This window comes from Oryctolagus cuniculus, chromosome 10, assembly GCF_964237555.1.
Source record: "Oryctolagus cuniculus chromosome 10, mOryCun1.1, whole genome shotgun sequence".
NCBI classification, from domain to species: domain Eukaryota; kingdom Metazoa; phylum Chordata; class Mammalia; order Lagomorpha; family Leporidae; genus Oryctolagus; species Oryctolagus cuniculus.
The window spans coordinates 32,528,321-32,548,470 of record NC_091441.1 but is presented as its reverse complement, the minus strand read 5'-3'; the positions used below and the strand labels follow the sequence as shown (position 1 = coordinate 32,548,470).

Below are 20,150 nucleotides of genomic sequence, written 5' to 3'. Positions count from 1 at the left end.
AATCCCTAAGATCTGGCATATCAAAGGACATGGGACTTCAGTTTTTCCTGCCTGGGTGGAAGCAAGGCAGAATACAGTTATCCTGAGCACAGTTCTCCAGAGTCCTCTCATTCCTTGAAGGACCACTGAGAGATGAGAGCCTGGCTCCCCCTAAAATCAAAGTCTTCACCATTTCATCATTTGTGCGGAGTCCTAGTACTCCATCATTGTTGCTATGATAGCTCACCTTGAAGTACTGGTTGAGTCATAAATAATCCCTTTGAGCAGAAAACAGTTTGTATGAAGCTTGATGCTGCCTTGGGTGAATGGTAGGCCATCTGTAGCCCTTCCCAGACTGTCAGATCATGAGGGGGTCTTGTAGAGCTCCTTGTGTTAGAGGTGCACAGTACTAAGGACCAGGCAGGGATGTGACTTATCCAAGGCTGTGCTACTGTGAATTACAACTGTGGCTGCCAGAGTGAACGTTGCCAACCCCTGTGGTGGGCCTTTCATGTATGCTATAAATAAAGGGCTTGGGCATGTGATTACCAAAGGGGTCTGAGACTGAGTTAGCAGCTATTTCCAGTCCTGCTGATGTAGCATCTGTGTATTGCATTCATTTTGCTCAGTCTCAGTGGGCAAAGTATAGAGAGACACCCTCCTACTTAGTCAGCCAGAAATTCTGGGCAAATTTGTCCAAAAATGGGTGGACTGTGAGTCAGACACACATGTCATTTCAGGGAGAAATATGAAAAGAAACCTTATTTGGGGATAAGGTCTGAGGATATGTAGTCCACATTTGACTGTGTCATTTTGATAAGGAAGAAACCTCCATTTCCAGATAGGTCAGAGATGATCACAGAGTCCTTGAACATGAAATCAGAAACTGTTTTTAGCCCAAGATAGCAAACTGTGGTTGGTTGAGGCAGGGATTATGTGAGACACAAACATACATGTGCACCCCAGCAAAGATGAGTTACTGGTGAGCCGGCTGTTTTCATAAGTCTGAGGTGAAATACAAGAGGTAGATTTTTTTTTAATTTATTTTATTCTTTTGAAAACCAGAGTTATGGTGGGAGGAAGCAGAGTGAGAAAGAGATCTTCCATCCACTAGTTCACTGTACAGATTGCTGCAATGGCTGGGACTAGCCCAGTCCAAAGACAGGAGCCAGGAGCTCCATTGGATCTCCCACGTGGCTGGCTGGGACCCAAGTACTTGGTCCATCCTCTGTTTCTCCGACAGGTGCATTAGCTTCTCCAACAGGTGCATTAGCAGACGCAGAGCAGCTCAAATCAGAGATCCTATAGGATGCGGGCATCACATTTAGTGGTTTAACCCACTGCACCACCGCTAGCCCGAGGGAGACAGATTTTTTATTTTAAAGTAGCAGCTTGCATGTGTGCTTTAAAGAGCCATGCCTCCTTTATAGTTGTCATTCTCAGAATCTAGTCCTGCTTTCCAAGATGTTTTGTTTTCTTAATATACTGGAAACATCTTCAGATCCTGTAAAATCCTGTCAGTGGTGAAGACTCATTTTGGAAACAGCCAAATGTCTTGATTCTTGGAGTTTCCAATCCCAGGGAGTGGCAAGACCCATCCCCAGCCCTTTGGGGCCTGTAATACTAATTCACTAGCAGGGCTGTTCCAGGAAGGGATTGCATGTTGGTTGTACAGTTTTCAAGAGGCTATTCATTGAAATTTTCACTTCAACCAATGGAAAAATATATAAGCAAATGGGTTCCAGTTGGTTTATAAGTATATGAATATCTGATGTGACTTTAAAAATACTGAATAATACTATAAACAGAGATACAATAGACGTTGTCTAAAATTTTTGTACTGTGGACTTTGTTTCTGGCCAAGAAGGGGAAGAATTTGCCTTTCACTTCTCTTATCTTGGATAGAGATGGTTGTTGTCTGCCTTCCTGAAGGTCCTGCAGCCTGCTTTCCAGCCCCTGTGTTCTGTCAGGCACAGGATGGTCATTGCTAGATGTGTTCATTCTAGTTCTTATGCTGTGAGGAATTCAAACTTTACATGATAGCCATCCGTTTCCTGACTCTAATTACAGACCTATTTTGGATTTCCCATTTCTCTGTATTATTCAAAATTATCCACTTGCATGATTATAATGCTACTACTCTTCCTCAAGAATCAGATATCCCCTTCCCGTGATTGGTTACCCTTTTTTATAAATGCCTCACTATTGTCAATCTTAGCTAGTATCTAAAAGTGAAGCTCTTTTGTAAGTGGGATGTGGTGATCCGTGGCAATACTTAGATTGCTAGCAGGGCCACATGCACACAGTATTGAGAATGAACATAGACTTAGGATTCAAAGAGAATTGAGTGTGTCTTCTGGATCTGATGCTTACACCCCTGCGACTTTGAGTAAGTTTTTTATTCTCGTGTGTCAAATCAGTATACTACCTTATGAGGTTTTTGAGAAGATTTCATGCCATTAACCAATCCATAGAAAGTATTTGCTGGTGCATGCAGATTCCTAACATCTGTAATAGTGTCTGGAATTTGGCATGACTTCATCTGCTGGAAGGGAAGACAGAAAGTAGCAGAGAGAGGTGGAAGGAAGGAAGGAAGGAAGAGAGGAAGGAAGGAAGGAAGGAAGGAAGGAAGGAAGGAAGGAAGGAAGCTAGAAAAAATGAAAAAGAGCAGGAGAGTAAACCTGGTTAGGGAGAGAAGAAAAGCTTGGTAATTAACAATATACACAGCAGTGTACAGCGAGTTTACACTCTAATATTTCCTTGATTCTCTAGCTTCAGGAGTAAAGCTCCTTGCAACAAAATTTGAGTTCAGAAAAGCTGAGGAGAAAATCAGGAAGGCAGGGATGCTAGTTTAGATGCTTACACTGTGATGTTGCATGGGGCTTCTGGGAAGCGTGACTCTTACCAGCATAGGGAGGCACCTGGGTCTGGCAGATGGTAGTACCAATGGCACTGGGTGCCATACCAGGGGAGGGAGGGAGATAGCAGCATTCTAAGAAGGAATTCCTGAGAGAGTCATGGATGGCTTAGAACACTGGACTTGCTATGATTCACAGCCCTGTTCGATTTCCAGTTTTGCCACTTTAGCCTCCATTATCTTGGGTGACTTATTGAACCAATTTGAGCCCATTTTCTCAGCTATAAATTGGAATACATAATACTCTCCTACACTGATAATGTGAAGTTTAAGAGGAATAATGAAGTTAAAGCGTCTACGTGGGACAGTGGCAGGCATAAGTAGGCTCTGAAAAAGCAGTTATTTTTCCTATTAAAATTGCCTAGAGTTCAGGGTAAGCTTTCTGGAGGAGCTCCTTCTGTTTTACCTGAGGCTCATACATGTTATGACTGCCTGTATCTATAAGGTTGAGCTATCATTGGGTCCAGCTTGGCTTCATCCCTTTCAGATCCACCTGTAATTGTGATTAATGGTTCCACATTTGGCCCCAGGGACTCAGACTCTTTGCCAAATTGGCTACACTGAGCTGAGAAGCAGAGCCTTTGACTCCATATTCAGATACTTTCTGAAGTGAGCACCTTCTAACTTTTCCATTCATTGCTGCTAAGTGAGCGTAAGGGTATAAATCAATTTCCTGGGGATAAATTATAAAGTTTGATATTCATCTGAGCCAAGTCAGTAGATCATCAGGTCAGATCTAGGCAGAAATTCACGAATACTGGAAAGGGGGTAACGTGGGTGAGTATTCCCTCAATGTCCATCTTGGCTTGACAAATGTTCAATGAAGGGACCTCCATTACTGGATTTTTACGGACTTTGGTAAGAGTCCACAAATGCTTCCAGTGTGATTTCTTAATTGTTTGAGAAGGAAAGGAACTGGAGCCTGCAATGTGGTCCTGAGAAGTAGCACGTCTTTAGCTGTTTCCTTCCCTGGTCCATTAGTTGTGCTTTCTTAAGCGTGTAGTTTGCTGAACTTTGGATGAAGCCAGCAAGCATCACTGCCTGCAGAAAGTGTAAAGAAAGGAAGAGAAAGCATTTTGCCAATGACTAAGTCACTTCAAGTCCAAAGGCACTGTTGTAGTTCTGCACCAAGTCTTGTTCTATTAAGACTATGTTAGCATCTTTAAAGAGGGGAACTGATTCATTCTGTTTCCCCAGGTAAATTCTGGTAACACTAAGGGCTTGCTTACCTTTGCAGAGACCTTCCCTTCTGAGATATGGTTTTCAAAATTTTCTTTTTATAAAAATTTAAATCCAATAGATTTGAATATGGAAATGATATATAAAATACCAGTATGAGTTGTGCTGTTCTTGGTAAAGTGGGAGCATAGAATGCCCTACCTCAGTGGGTCTCATCCAACTAACGTCCCCAAGGCCCTTCTATGGAATCCTGGGCTTCTTAGGGCACAGTTTGAAAACTACAGTTCTATGTGTTTCTTGTGCATGATTCATTTAAAAGTGTCAGGAACATTATAGAGGACCTAGCAGAACTTCCAACAAGACACATTTCAGAAAGAACCAGAAGTTCACGGGATATTTTGATGTATAAGTGTGAAGAACCCATGTTGGCCATACCAGGCTCAAAAGACATTCCAGCACCTGCTAGCTGTTAACCTCAGAGACTACCTAAACCTCCTGAGCCACTTTTACTGAAATGCTTACTCAGCTAGTTGACTCCAGGCTTGCCCGAAAAAGCCTCCTGCCCAATACCACACAAGATGCCCTCGATGAAATCCAGTTTTCTTGGTCTGAGGAACAATGGATGTAGAAAGAATTCTCCTTGGAGAATTCAAAAAGAGGTTTTCATAGGTTTACCAGGTTTGGGTAAAATAAAACAAGACTCATCATATCAGTGAGTTCTAGATTAGGGATTTCAGGGGCCTCTTCTTTCATTAGGTATTAGTTGTTATAGCTCTGATCTGCAAGACAGAGGATTAAAGACTTGTCCATCAAGAAGTTAAAAGAGCTGTGACCTGGACAGCAGCCAAATATAAATACTGCTCAAACAAACCATGGGTTCCATGTACAAGGTTCCACATGGATTCATAGATATAGATATAAATATAAATATAGATATAGATATAGATATAGATATAGACATAGATGAAATCTCTTTAGACTATATATCCAGGGGAACTTGTTAAAGATCTTACCTTTAAATATTGTAACCCCATCATTTAAATGTAATAAAAAATGTAAGCAGTAAAGACTAAGCTTGTATGGAGTTGTATACAAAGTTATTATTAGTTATACTTGCTGCTCCCTGGGCAGGGAGCCTGAAATGAAGACTGGCGGTGTCAGTGGTTTCAGGTTTAACCTTTACGATTCCAGGAGACTGAGAGGGTTTAGTAAAAGGACACAGCTCAGCTAGGATAACAGCTTCATGTGTATAGCTTCTTAGCCTGTTGCAAAGTCAGACCCATGGTCTCTGCCCATCACAAATGCCTTGGCAATTAAAACCAATGCCTTTTGAATTGGAAGGTTGTTTACCTTTAGCTAGGATGTGAATCTGACTTCATTCTCACTGGGATGGTGAACTGGTGTACAGTCTGGATGACTGTCTTTACAGAGTCCTGTTTGCAAAGTAGTAATGGAGCCATCTCCCTGTCCTTCCCTCTAACCTTCTGCTTATGGTTTCTTGCAGAAAATGCACACAAGCTTTTAGGGGTTTGTGAGTGTGTGCACTTGTAGGAAAGTTGCTGACAGAGAGAGAGAGAGAGAGAGAGAGAGAAGAGACTAGATACTTCCTCCTCCATCTCTTTTTCAGCCCTGACATGAGAGGGGCATTTTTGGATGCTATAAGAGTGGGGCCAGGGAGAACACAGAGTTTACTGATAGGTGGTCAGGGGCCGGCACTGTGGTGTAGTAGGTGAAGCCACTACCTTCGGTGCTGGCATCGCATGTGGTTGCTGGTTGGAGTCCCAGCTGCTTCACTTCCTATCCAGTTCTCTGCTGTGGCCTGGAGAAGCAGTGAAGGATGGGCCAAGTCCTTGGGCCCCTGCCCCCATGTGTGAAGCCCCTGAGGAAGCTCCTGGCTCCTGGCTTCCAATCATCACAGTTCTGCCTGTTGCAGCCAATTGGGGAATGAACCAGCACAGAAGACATCTCTCTTTCTCTGCCTCTCTTTCTCTCTCTGTGTATAACTCTAACTTTCAAATAAATAAATAAATCTTTTTTTAAAAAAAAAAGATAGGTGGTCAAATGACACCTGAATAGGTTAAGTGTTCCCATGACAGATCCCATAGTGAGTTGTCACAGAACAAGGCTCACACATAAAGTGAGTCCAAGGCTCTGCTGTATCAAAATGTTCTGTTCATCTTCCCTGTGAAGAGAAATAACCTGTTAGTTCTATCCCACATCCAAGACCACAGATGTGGGCTCCTCCGTGACTGGTGCCTCCAGGGCTGTTGCTCTGTGCTGTACCTTGAACTTCTTCCTGCTATTCTCAGAATCCTTCTGTCTCCAAGTGTCTGGGTGTTTCAGACTTTCTTTGGATTGTGTTCATACGGTTGAAATTGTTGTCCTGATTTTCCACTGAGTAAGTAACTTAACCTTTCTCAGCCTTAGTTTGCTCTTTCCAAGGAGAGAGCAGAGCTGGTTTATTTCCAGCATCCTCAAACACATCTGATTGGGTTTTGTCTCCACTCTCTGAGATACTGCCTGCCTCATCAGCTGTTCTGCCCTTTTTTGTGGGTTGAGGGGCTGGCGTGAGAAAGGATTCAGCTTCCATCCCATAGTCAGAGTAAGAAGCCTGTGATACCTCTCAAAATAGAGATAGAATAAGATCCATTTACCACAAGATAGGAAAGGAAATGGGAATGAAGTAGAAGGCTTTTTAATAAAAGGATGGTATCTTTAAAGGCAAAGTAGAAAATGGGTCATGTGTTCTACCCAAAGCCCTCTTACTCTGTTCCTTTGCCTACTTACCTTGCTATAAATCCACCCATCTGTTGCATATGCCAGCATCTCCTTCTCTGGAACTCAGTGACCTAGAGTACTCCAGGGCCAATGGGCTTCCAAGTACCCAGTGCCTGTCCATGAAGCTGAGATCCATGGGGCTAGGTGCCCTCCATGATCCACATACCCCACCCCCCCCACTTGCATCAGTGACCCCCTTCAAGTGTCCTGAATCATCAGCCTGATTGGGGACTTGGGGTTTGTTAGTCCCAAAGTCATGCCTGCTTTGAATAAAGGGCTAGCCGAAGGGAAATGATGATCCCAGGATGGGAGAACAGGGACTGTAATGAAGCAGCCTCCTCCTCTCCTGTGGAAGAGCTTTAGAAGCTATAGGAGTTTGTAAGCAGGATGGCAGCTGTTGAGAGGGACAGTCCTACCCCATGGAGATCTCAAGGGTTGTTGGTTACAACTACACTGTGGGTAGTTTGGGGTGAGGATAACTGAAGGGAGACTCCCGGTAAGAGCTGAGGCAAGGGTGGGGGGTGCACATGACAACAACATATCTTTGCCAAGGAAACTGAGGAAGTGCTCATTCACCCCTGCAGGTCCTCTGGCTCTCTCCATCTCCCTCTAACCCTCTTTGTCCCCTGACCTTCCCTGGAGTTTATAGAGACAAAAAGAAACAAGCAAACACCAAAACCCACCACCTGAATTTTCACCAAGAGAAAGCTGCAGCTTCTCAAAAATGGAAAGCAGGGTCATCCTTCTGATATTTTGAGTGTGGATTGTTCCAGGGAGCAATAAGATGTGTCAGGAATGAGATTACTCTGAGCAGGGCGCTAGGAACACTGCCTGGCTCCAGTGGGGAGATGAAAGAATTTTCTCCTTCCTTTGCCTTTTAAATGTAATTCTGTCTGCCCTTCTCCCCAATACCAGCTCAGCCCTCTACTGGGAGGGGTGCAGACATTTAGCCATCCTGGGAAAAGACAAGATCCTTTTCATTAACTTCAGCCTGATTGAAGTCCCCAGAGCCATGGCAATTTCATTTTCTTTCCTCTCTGCTTCCTTGTCTTAAGTCTCTCCCCATATGGCTAGGCTGCCATGGGTAGTGAACTGTCCCCAGTGGGACAGAATGAGGACAAAGTTGGGACGGAGCAGTGGAGAAGTTTCGATATCCATGTTTTTAAGGGAAGGAGCATGCTTATTTCTTTCTGCCTATGTCTCAGTTTCCTTGAATTCCTGGGCACATCTGACCTACCTTGAAGACAGAAGTCAACAGCCAGTTGTGTCTGGGTATTAGTGTTGAATGGGACAGGGCTGTTGCTGGCAGGGGTATAGCTAGACACTGGAGGAGTCGGGAACCCACTTAGGGCTGTTGGTAACTATAACTGAAAATTTTATATTTCAAGTGTCACTTATTAGCTCCTTGTGCAAAATAAAGTTTCAAAACCTTGCTGGGTCACAGAACATTGGCTTTCAAATGAAGTTGCATAGAAATAGCCTGGAAATGCAGAGCCACTCAGCTGAAGTGGGAGAGAGGTGCACGGAGGGGTCCTTTTGCCTACCTGTCTCCCTCACCCCAGAAACCCCAGCAGAGCTGGATCCTGAGTCCACAGAGGACACTGTGATTTTCTTGTCCCCTCCAAGCACCCTCAACTGTCTCCTTCAGCCCTTTACACTGTAAGACTGGAACTTCTTTGTGGGGTCCTCATATTTATGTCTGTGGCTATGAACCACATGAGGACATTCTGATCTGAGTGTCCTCACCTGAGCACCATACTTCAGTGCCCCGGCCAGCATCTTCCCCTTTCCCTGTACAGAATGTGTAGACTTCTGGGAAATCATCAGCTTTGTGAAGATTCACAGCCCAGGTGCTGTATTTTGCCCACCATCTTGTGCATCTGGTTACCCATGATGTGAAAGGCAGGTGCGGAGCTATGGCTTGACTGTAAGGAAAGATAGGACCTCTTGCACAATGTTCTTTTTGGACGCATTTAGAAGAGAGGTTACAAGGCTTGCCCTTGCCAGTTTCTAGGTCACATCGTGCCTTCAATGCACACTAACTTGTGGTGAAATATCAGAATCTTCTATTAAGAAACTCAGAAGTTTTAGAAGTTAGTGGATTAAAACCAGCTCTCCTTATCCTCCCACTCATCACCAGATACACTAACACTTCTGGACTGCTTTGGGCCCCTTTAATGTTCATTTTATAGTTTCATCCAGAGAAAAAGGAGAGACCTCTATCTGCTTATTGGAGATTTATTCCCCATTCAACCTCTTTCATTCTGTTCTTCTTTAAATTTAACCTTGGACTTTTGCGCTGAGGTTTAAGTCGGTATTCTCTTGTAAAACCGGCAGCAGATAGAGAAGAGCTTGTTCCCATCATCAGAGATGATTAATTCATTCAACTATGTGAGTGCCTTCTTCATACAGGAAGTATGCTAGGTGCTGAGTGCCATTTCCTTTTGTCAGCTTGAAGGATGCCTTAAGTCTGCCTCTCACACTTTTGTTCTCTAGGTTTGGCAATTTAGTCATTCTATTCCTCACCTCAAGTGACAATAGTCTCCACTCTCCTTTTAAGTCATTTGACCAACAGGTTTTTCGGTGACTCATTGTATGTCCAGACTCTTCTCAGCGAGTTGAGAAATACAGACTTGACATAAAATAACACGTAAACCATAGTCTTGTTAGCCACCGTCTTATTGGGCATGTTCTTATTACGTGAAACAAAGGGGAAAAAAAACATGCAATGGTATACAACAGAACTTTAAAAATTAAGAATGAACTGTGGAATGAACTGTATACATCAAAGAAAAGAGGATCTAAGGTTTCTAGGGAGGGAGGGAGGGATAATCCTAACTTTGTTGAGATAGAAACATAATGAATAATAACCCAAGCTGCTCCCTCTCTATTTGCAGTCAAACAAATGGAGCTGGGCATTTTTCAATCCCAACATCACTGATACAAAGCAGTAGTGCATATCTGAGGATTCGTTGCACACTGTTGTGGTTTATTTTCAGTCTCATGACTGCGGGACTAGGAAGAACTAGATGTTTTGGTGTCATGCCTCTTTGCCTCCCTGTTGAACCTGTGAAGAGTTGTTGAAAGGTCTCTGACAACTATGCCCTGAGGCCCTGCAAAATCTGAGCTCTGATTCCTTGATGCTAACATATGAAGGTATACCCTTGCAAAGGTTATTCTCATATCCATACCTCATCCCAGCCTTTCTGACCCTCCTCCCCAGCCTCACCCTAGCCTGCCCAGCTCAAGTTCAAGGCATAGGTTGTACTGATAAATTCCAAAGAGTAGATGGCCATTACCAATTAAATAAATGAAAATGTCTGAGATGAAGGGTTAGTTAAAGGGCATTCGTGGGACATAGGCTTTGTGTTTACTGCCTGTGATTCGTTTGAAGAATATTCTGGGACTCAGTGTTTCTCTGATGCCATGTCTCCTCAACAAATGGTCTCCAATGAGCTAAAATTCAGAGACATCTTATTGCAGAAGGGAAAGCATGAGTTTTGGGAAAATATAATTAGGGATTTAAATCTCAAATCTATCTACAACCAATACATGGGACCAATACATGGCAACTTGACAATGTTATTTGACTTTTGGAAGTCTCGGTTTCCTGTTAATGAAATGGAAGCACTTTGTATTGTTTGAGAAAGTTGTGAAGATTCAAGAAGAAAAGCAGGAACCCATGTGTCGCTGGGCCCCCTGATGTAGCATCATTCCCTCCGTTTGTCCTGCGGTTTGGCTGTGGCTGCCTGCCGTTGCATCAGTGCACAGGGAGCTATGGTGGAATTGCTGTTTCCTTTCCCCCTATCTTTGTTCTTTAAGCTGCTCCTACCTGAAGCACCTCGCCCTGCCACCTTCGGAGCCTTCAAGGATCAGTTTAAACTCTGTGTTATTTCAACAACTGCACCCTGTCCACTCTACCTTGTCTTCGGCTTGATGCTTAGACTCTACCCATTCTGATATACACATGTCTGACCCTTCCATCAATGGGTTTTGGAAGGCATGAACTCAGTCTTATAATTATATTTGGCTCTTAGTACTCAACCAGGTGGCCTCATGGTCCTTTGCTGTGTTGTTATAGAACAATCAGAGAGAGAGAGGTTGAACTGGCTGTCTACTAGGAGGCACCATCCTTGTTGGGGAGTCTGTCCCACAGGACTGGGTGTGGGGAAGAAACTACAGCTTTTACCATGTCCACCTTCTTTCTGCTGTATCCCAACTCTAACACCACTTAAGTATTGTTTTTGGTGGAGTTATTCAGGGAAGCTAAAAAGTCCAGTTGAGCTTTTCTGAAGGCTGGAAGTATTGGAGCCCAGCATGACTCCTCTCTCTTGAACCAAACAAAATATTGTTACAAAAAACATGAAATCATTCCTATTTTTCACAAATGCTCTCCAGGCCTAACAAAGCTAGTAGTCACACTCCTTGAATCAAAATAAGCATCTGCCCTTTTTTCTCCATGGCCCATACTTTCCCAACATTTGAAAGCAACAAGAAAGACTGATTATTTCATTAATGAATCATATGTTTTATGGAAATTTTTCTGGTGCCAAATCATGGATAGCATGTAAAAATATTCAAAATGTTAGTCTTTTCATTTAATATTTATTAAATATAGAGGTGCAAAAATGTATAAAACTAATATACACTAATATTTTATATAACTGTTTAAACTGTAAGCTATGGACATCTGAATAATGTATAAAATATCATGCAGCATAGGATAAGGTGAAGCTGAGTCATATGTAAATAGGAAGAGGTAAGGGTCATTTTTAGTGGTCTAACTGAAAGAGAGAGAGTGAGAGAGAAGCAGACAGAAAGAGAAACAGAAAGAATGGAGTTCTCTTAGAGGATCTGGGTTGTTTAGCTGTCTCACAAGCAATCATTCTTGACTTGTACAACAAACTGCTTAGATAGCAAGAAGAAATTCAGGGACCCTCTGCCTCAAGAAATGCACAAGGATACTTCAAAAATTTTGTGGAAAAATGGAATTAAAAATTAATTTCTTTTGGTCAAAAATTTGCAGACATAAGTCTTGAACAAGTTCATGGAAGATGCATATTATGAAAAATTTTCACCCCAAGATAAACCTCTTTTAATCCCATTTCTACAAACTTTTTGAAGTCTCTTTGCGTACATCTACAGAGTCACTCATAATTATAATTTCAGGGAGTCTGTGGACTGATAAATTCCCTTCATAGCCCATGATCCCTAATTGGAGACTCCTTGAAGAGCTGGTAGCACACAGAGAGAAGGTAGGAGGGGGCAGAGAGAGAGAGAGAGGTGGTGAGGCTGGAGATGTGGTGCACACCCAGTTGGCAAGTCACTAGCCTAGATTCTTAGCCCAGAGTAGTGCATGTGCTCTTTGCAGTTCTGCTTCTGAAGCTCCAGTGCAGGCTGTTGTAGGTCCATGGCTGGTCAGTCAGTCGTCTTGGGGATACTGTATGCAAACTTTGAGAAGTATCACTAAGGAAAACTCCTTTGTTCTTTTCCAGCTCCTCACAGCCAGTGACCTTGCAGCCAGCGACCTCAAAGGATTTCAGCCACAGGTAAGCTCCACTGGTTTGTTTTTTAAGTGCCGGGCAAAGAAATGATCCATAGTTTGGTTGTGAACAAATCTGGCACCAGAACAGAAACCTCCATCCTGAATTTCCAGCTTTTCTGACTCAATATCTCAACCATGAGAATTATTTGAGCTTGCTCTCTCCTTTCATCTCTTCACTCAGCCCATGTGGGACAAAGCGCTCTCTCTCTCTCTCGCTCGCGCTCTCTCTCTCTTTGTAATGTAACAAATAATCTAGACCAAGATGCTTAGAGTGTTGGCCAGTAGGAGACCCAGCCTAGGAAAGTGTTGATCCACAAGAAGAGGAGGGTGGGATGGGGCTGGAATTCTTCCCTTTATTTCTTTCTCTTTGGACAGGATACTCACATTTCTGTTATCTTTGTATGCCAATGCCTTGCAGTCCTGGTCTGGTGACCAGGTTAATCTCAGACCCCTGCAGAGGCCGACAGTGAAGTTTTGTTGATCTTGGTTAGGAAATGCCCCTGTTATCTCTGGGCAGAATGCTTGCCTAGGTCTTCATGGACGAACCACAAGAGAGTGCAGGCAGGGATTTCTGAGACCTCCTTGGCAGGGATGAAGATAGAAAACAACTCTCCCTATCTATGGAAAGGGAGTCAGTCTCCAACATAAATACCACAAGTCACACAAATATATTGCAGACACACACATGTCCTCTTCTAAAAGCCAAGAATAGATAAATCATGTATTCAGAGAAAGGTAAATCCACAATTGATTGCTGTGGTCCCCAGGCCCTAGCCCTGTCCCCCTTTCCATGTGACCTTTTCTGTCACTTCCAACTCAGTGCCTCCCTTCAGATCCCATGTGCTGTGCCTTTGTGGGAAACGCATCACAGTGAATGGCAGTAAACTTCCAGGGTTTGAGCATGTTATTTTTAACAGCAGGAAGCCATACATGTGGGAATGTTTTTATGTATTTGAGACCCTGTCACATGCGAGAGCTCACTGTGCCCTCACTGCACGTGCCATAGCTGGCTCACATCCTGTGAGCTCTCTTTTACTGCTGGGGAATCTGAGGCCCCAGTTCTGAGGCAGCGTGGCTCCAGATCACACAGAACTGGGGGCAAGAACAGGGCAGAGAGTCAGAGGGTGGAAGAAGAGAATGAGCAAAATCAAGGAACTGTTGGTGAGAGCCAAAGATAAGTCCACATTCCAGTTGGAAATGTTTTGATCACAGCTTATTGATCCTTCTGTCAGGGGCACTGGGAGGTTTTACAAACAGACAGTAAACCTTTGTCAATTGCTGAAAACTGATTATTAATTAAAGTAGTTATTCCTGTGATCATACAAGCTTCCAGTTGAGCCAGGGGATGCAAATCAACAAGGAAAATCAACATTCACCCACTCACCTCCATACCTATACTCTCATACAGAGGAGCCTGCTAAAGAGTTCATATCTGAAAATCCCTAAAATTAAAGAGGGAAAAGGATCTGTGTGATGCTGATTTGCTGCTCAAAAAGTATTCTTAAGGAGACAGTTTACAGCAGGGGGCTGTATGTGTGTGTCAGAGAAAGACCGAGAGTGAGCATGTGAGTGGATATATGAATATGTGAGTATATGTGAGTGAGTGTGTATATAGGAGAGTTGATGTGTGAGTATATGTGTGAATGAAGTGTGTGTGTGTGTGTATGTGTCTGTGTGTGTGAGTGAGGAAGGGAGGGAGAGAATGTGAGTGTGGTGGTGAGGGTGAGGGTGGGAGTGTGAGTATACCTGTGTATGATTTGGTCACAGTGTCTTTCTGAGGTGATCATATTCTCTCATATCTGTTTATATACACTCAAAATTAATTTTTTTTAAAATTTACTTGAAACCCAGAGAGATAGTGAAAAAGATGAAGGTCTTTCATCGGCTGGTTCACTTTGACCTTTGGCCAGGTCAAAGCCAGCAGTCCGTATCTCCACACAGGTCTCCACATGGGGCAGGGACTAAGCACCTGAGCCGTCATTTGCTGCCATCCAGGGCACTCATTAGCAGGGAGCTGGATGAGAAGCAAAGTAGCTTAAACCAGGGACTCCAATACTTGAGTGGGCATCCCAAACCATTGTGCCACACACTTGTCCAACAGTACATCTTTAGGTCTTAGGCTTAAAATGCACTCCCAAGTAATGGAAAAGTTACAGGTAATCAAGGGACACCATAACATTCATCACAATTCTAGAACATCAGCTTCCACACTCCCTACGGGCAAGTCCACAGTTTCCATGGCAGCAGGCTCTCTCCCCTGCCTCTGTCCTACCCTTCCACTTTATCCCATTTGTGTGTCATCCACCCGGAGGCTGAAAGAATACACGTGTATTTTTCACTCCTTAAGAGGCCCGTTCCAGAAGCCAGGAAGTCCTGGGCATCTTGTGGCCAGGGTGTAATGCCCAGATCAAAGTTAATTCTCCAGTGCACTCCTAAATCAAAAAGGCCTGGATGTGTCTCAAGTCAACATTTCCCTTCTGGGTGCTTTTCCAAGCAGAAACAGAAAGCTGCACCCTATGGCTCCACAGCAGGCACCAAATTGTTGGCTTCTGTTGTTATTCCCCTTCTCTCCCTGGATTGCAGTGAAAGTGAGCCTACAATAATTCCTGAGTAGGTTGCCTCCCAGGGACTGTCACTGATCATCAAGTTAAGGACTCATGGAGACTCCTTTCCTGGTCTCTCAGCTTTTGCACAGTTCATGCTTATCTCAATTATCTCATCAATGGACGAGGAGTTTGATTTTTTTTTTTTTTCCTTTTCTTTTCTCTTCTTTTCTTTTTTGTTCCCTTGATATGTGCTCCTGCTACAAACTCTTAATGAAAACAGTCTTGATTTCTTCCTTGATCTTTGGTGATTTTGAACGTGTGAAAAGCAGTAAGTTTTAGGCTGTGCTGCGCTGTCTCTGTCCTTCTGTTTGCCTCCAGAATATAAGAGAAGAGGAAGCAAGCCACTGTCTGTCTTTCTCCCCATGGTTACCAGTTTTCACAGACACCATCCTCATTCCTGGAAATAAGCACAGGACTGCAGGTAGAATCTGTGAGCCCATGCTTTCTAAGGTGTTAGCAGTAGGTGTTTGTCCCTGAAGTTGGTGAGCTTGGTCTCTGGACCATAGACTAGAACTGCCTCCTGGAGGCAGGCCCGGAGCGGGTAGGCTGGGGATGTTCTCAGCAGGTTTCACAGGCATAGACTGAAAAGTTTCTCAAATTCAGATCTAAACCAACTTGACTTTGCTCTCTTCTTTTAGTTCCCCCGCAAAGCACATCTTTTGCTTTCTAACATCCTACTCTTCTTGCCTTTGGAAGCAACCAACACACTTGAGTGCCCCCCTCTCTAGTTTTTGGCAGCATGGCAATGCAGATCTCCACCTGTCTTTGTCAGACCATTCAATGTCCACCTCAAGAGGAGCAAGAGCTGGCATTAAAACAAAACACACATATGCTTTCCTCTCTGTTTCTCTTTCTATTATTTTTCTCCCTAATGTAAATGCTCTGAGTGTTCATTGTAGAAATGTGCAATACATGGAAAAGCATAAGAAAAAAAATCTCCTGTTATTCTACCCCAGAAATACAATGACATTTTGGTGAATAGTCTTCCAGTCTTTGCTCTGTGTAGACATACACATCTACTGGAATTTGTATTCAGTATCATATTTTATATACTTTTTTCTTACCTCCTCTTCTGTTTGCATGCTTTTCAAGTCCCTGCCAGCCGCTGGTTATTCTTGTACTAGTCGCATCTTTTATTTACCACTCCCCTCCCGCTAGACATTCCATTCCTTTTGCAGACTGAGATCACAGGAGCAATCCAAGGCAAATCCTAACATCCAGTGCCCTCATCTAGGATGCAAATAGCAGCCAAGGCTTCTTGGCATATTTCTTCTTTATTTCTTAGTTCCTACAGGGGTATGAAGGTTGCCACTGGGTGGTGTGGTACAGAATAGCTGTAGTTTTGGCTCCCAATTCAAATGCAGCTCTCCATTTCCAGCCACAGTGTCCATAAACTGACCTTATAAAGAATTTCCTCTAACAGAGGGGGCACAGACCAGCAGACTTGGTCCCACCTGCTCTATTCTCTCTCATTTGTGAGGCAAGATACTTCTTCATGGAAAAATGGAATCCTACAAGTGCGGGGCAAGTGCAATAGCTGCATATGAGGCATAGCCATTTTTAATGAATTTTTTTAAAAAATGTTAATGGCTGCTACAGTCAAATGCACATTATCGTGAAAGCTGAGAAGAGAATAAACCAGGACATGCAGGAAAATAATTTTTACTGTGGAGAAAACAGTACTTGCAGTTACCTAATCACCATTTCATTCCTCAGGAATCTATGCAAAGCTCTTCTATTGGGTTCCCTGCTGTACACTCATACTACACTCAGCCTCAGCATTTGACAATTCTGGAATGTTCTGCCATTAATGTTAGCTTTGTGACCCTGAGGAAGCTACCTAATGTTCCTTGACCCTAGTTTTCCATTGTTGTTCTTCTTGTTGTCAAGAGATTTATTTATTTATTTGTAAGGAAGAGTGACAGAGAGAGGAAAATGGGGGGGGGGGGCAGGGTCTTCGGTCCTCTGTTTCACTCCCCAAATGGTGAAATACCCAGTGTCTAGGACATGGTAATGCCAGGAGCCAGGAACTTTATCCCAATATCTCAAATGGGCAATGGAGGTTATACAGTGAATTCATTTTTTCTTCCACTAGAGAATTTCAGAGTAAATTAGGAATTTTATCCATTGGGGGTAAGCATGGAAGTCTTCTAGGCAGACCTGGGTCAAGTTGGATGAGAAGGAGGCTGAAAACTTATTCATAGGCAAGCAGATAAAACTTATTCATAGGCAAGCAGATCCTGGATGAAGGCCAAGATGGTGTTGGTGATGCTCCGGCTATGTTCACTACACTTGGTGCATTTTAATGGCTCTGTCTCCAAGGGAGCATAGTGGGAAGTTACTTGGAAAATGAGAGAGAGCAAAATTTTCAGATTGTAAAAGTCTAGAAAAATAGTTGAGAAATAGATCTGAAGTTTTCAAACTTACACAAAAGTAGGCCTGATAGTATAATAAGCTCATGTACCTATTATTCAGCTTCAATGGCTTGTTGCTTAACAAGGCTAATTTGCAACATTTTCTGATTTTCGTGGTATAGCTGTCTCCATCATGACCAACATTAAGGTATCCATTCCCTATCCAGCTGTTTGCAGAGTTTTTGTCATGCAGCTCTCCAGAGCTAATTAGGAGCTGGCCCCAGTGCACTATTGCACCAGCTTCAACCATCATTACAATTTTGTCTATCTTATATTTCACTTTATTTGGCTTTTATTTTAATTTGTTGGAGGGGGAATAAATAGTATTGTAAAACAAATCCCAGTCATCATGTTATTTCATAAAAATAAACTAAGTAAGTTTCTCTAATAAGAGTTTTGTTTTTTTTTTCATACAATCACAATCATATTATCACCCCATCAAAATTAGCACGAATCCTATAATATTTTCTAATAAGAAATTCATAATTGCAGTTTTGCGATCATTCCATTGTATGTTTTAGTAGTTTGAATCAGGATCCAGAGTTCGGACTTTGACATCTATCTGGAGACAGTGGGAGCCATTAAAGGTGTGAAGGCAGACAAGAGTCAGAACAATGATACAAGAGGTTTCCTCTGTTGGTTGAGGATCTGCTGGAATGAGGAGCACCCAGCAGCCAGCTATTAGCCTGTGTCATTGGTCCTCACAAGGAGCCATAGGGAATGAAGCTGAGCTGGGGACAGTGCTGAGATGATGGACTCAAGAGACTGCAAAGGCAGAATCAGCAGAGCTAGTACCTGCGTGGCTGGCTGGGATACTGGAAATCCTGTTCATCTAAATGCACGCCCAGAGGAAGTATGGTGTTCATCCCTGGGTTAAGAATGATGTGGCCCAGTGTTCAAAAGAGGAGAGCTTTGTCTTCCCTCAATGAGCACTTACATCTTTCTTTTTTCCCTTGGCTCCACAAACAGCGCTACCCACAGGACATCAGCAAACACAGCCAGCTACTAAAACTCCTGGGCTCCAAGAGTCCTAACCAGAACTTTATAACGCACAATACCCATATTCGGTGAAGAGTAGTTTGGCTGGAGTTTCCAATACAGTAGAAAGAAATCCTGGCTGTGCCCACCTCCCGGCAGAAAAGGAAGGGCAAATTGGAGAGGATGTGGCAGGAACCCATGTCTCCGCCGTGGTGCTTTCTGTTCATGCACATGCTTGTTCCTGCACTGAAAGGGAGAAGAGGGAGAGTCAGAGCCTTCTGACAACACCCCTCTCTTTAGCATGAAATCCATGTGTCCTTCTAGAACAATCATGTTTTTCAGAACAGAATCACCATTATCTGACTCAACTGTGTGAATGGATACCAGCTGTCTGCCAAGTTCAGCTTCAACAATTATAAAGACTGACGTGGATGCTCTGGGCATGTCAGAGTGCCCAGCTTCTGCTGGACTCAAACCGAGTTCACACCACCTTCATTTGTGTGTAGGGACAAAGATTAATGAAAGTGGACTCTGTGTCAGGGAAGTGTTTGTGAAATTTCACATGCATTATATTATTAAGCCTTACAATGCCTTTGAGAAATCAGTAATCACACAATCCTCATTTTACAATTAAGTACCTAGAAGCACAGAGAGATTAAGGTCACAAAGCCCACAAATGGCAAAAGTGGGATTTGAACCCAGGTAGTCTGGCTCCAGCATCTGTGTACTTGACCACTGGTGCTACACCAGCTTAAATTAGACAGCAGCTCCATGGTTAAGATAATGAGATCTAGTCTGGCCACTTGTAAACCCAGCACAAGCACTCCAGTCTTCTTTATTTTTGTGTATTATAGAGTTTGCTTCACCTTTGCCAGTGTCTATGGAAAAGCAATCCCGCATCTAAGTGTAGTAGACAAAACTGCTGTGGAACAGTTTGAATCCTTCCACCTTGGCAAAGAATTTCTGTGTTCTTCCATTCCTGTCCCAGACTTCCATTGGGGTGTCTTTGTGGTTTCTTATTCCTCAAAGGGAGCAACTGAGTTGGGGCAGATGGAGGAGTATGGGATGTAGAGTGATGAGGAAACAGGTTGGTTTGTTTTGCCTTCACCACACACTGTCTACTTTGCTGTTTCTGGAAGAACCATCCCAAAGCAAGGCAAGTGCAAGGGAACCCTGCTACCTGTGCTGCCCTACTCCTCCCCATGCCTCTTCCCCTGACTTTAAAACAGAAAGAGGCACCGGAGAACACCTAGAGTCTACAACTGGAAAAAAATGTGGGACTCCAAGCCTCACCTCAACGTTTCAGATTGAATTGGTATTGGAGGAAGGCCTTGATATTGATATTTTCAGAAGCTCCACTAGGTTTAAATCAAGCTCCCCTTTTTCTAGCTAAAGAATGAAGCAAGGGCATTATGACACAGCTAGTTAAGCTGCCACTCGTGTTGCCAGCATCCCATATTGCTGTGCTGTTTAGAGTCCCAGCTGCTCCACTTTCCATCCACCTCTCTGCTAATGAGCCTGGGAAAGCAGCAGAAGACGGTCCAGATATTTGTCACTTGCTACCCATATGGGAGACCCAGATGGAGTTCCCAGCTCCTGCCTGCTCTGGACCAGCCCCGGATGTTGCAGCCATTAGGAGAGTGAATCAGCAATCAGCAGATGGAAGATTCTCTCTCTCTTTCTCTCTCCCTCTCTCTCTCCCAAATAAGCAAATAAATATTAAAAAAAAAATTGAAGTGAAGAGATAGTCATTG

At 43.4% G+C, this 20,150-nt stretch overlaps 1 protein-coding gene across 3 annotated transcripts in view; it reads left to right on the top strand.

Annotated features, from left to right (window-relative positions):
- Window positions 1-20,150, top strand: part of SETBP1 (SET binding protein 1) — a 384,629-nt gene that overhangs the window by 177,819 nt on the left and 186,660 nt on the right. For all 3 annotated transcript variants that reach the window (XM_008261251.4, XM_017344139.3, XM_051851263.2), the window contains one exon: window positions 12,349-12,402. In XM_008261251.4, coding sequence (XP_008259473.1) covers window positions 12,349-12,402 — 54 coding nt within the window. The remainder of the gene's footprint in view (window positions 1-12,348; window positions 12,403-20,150) is intronic.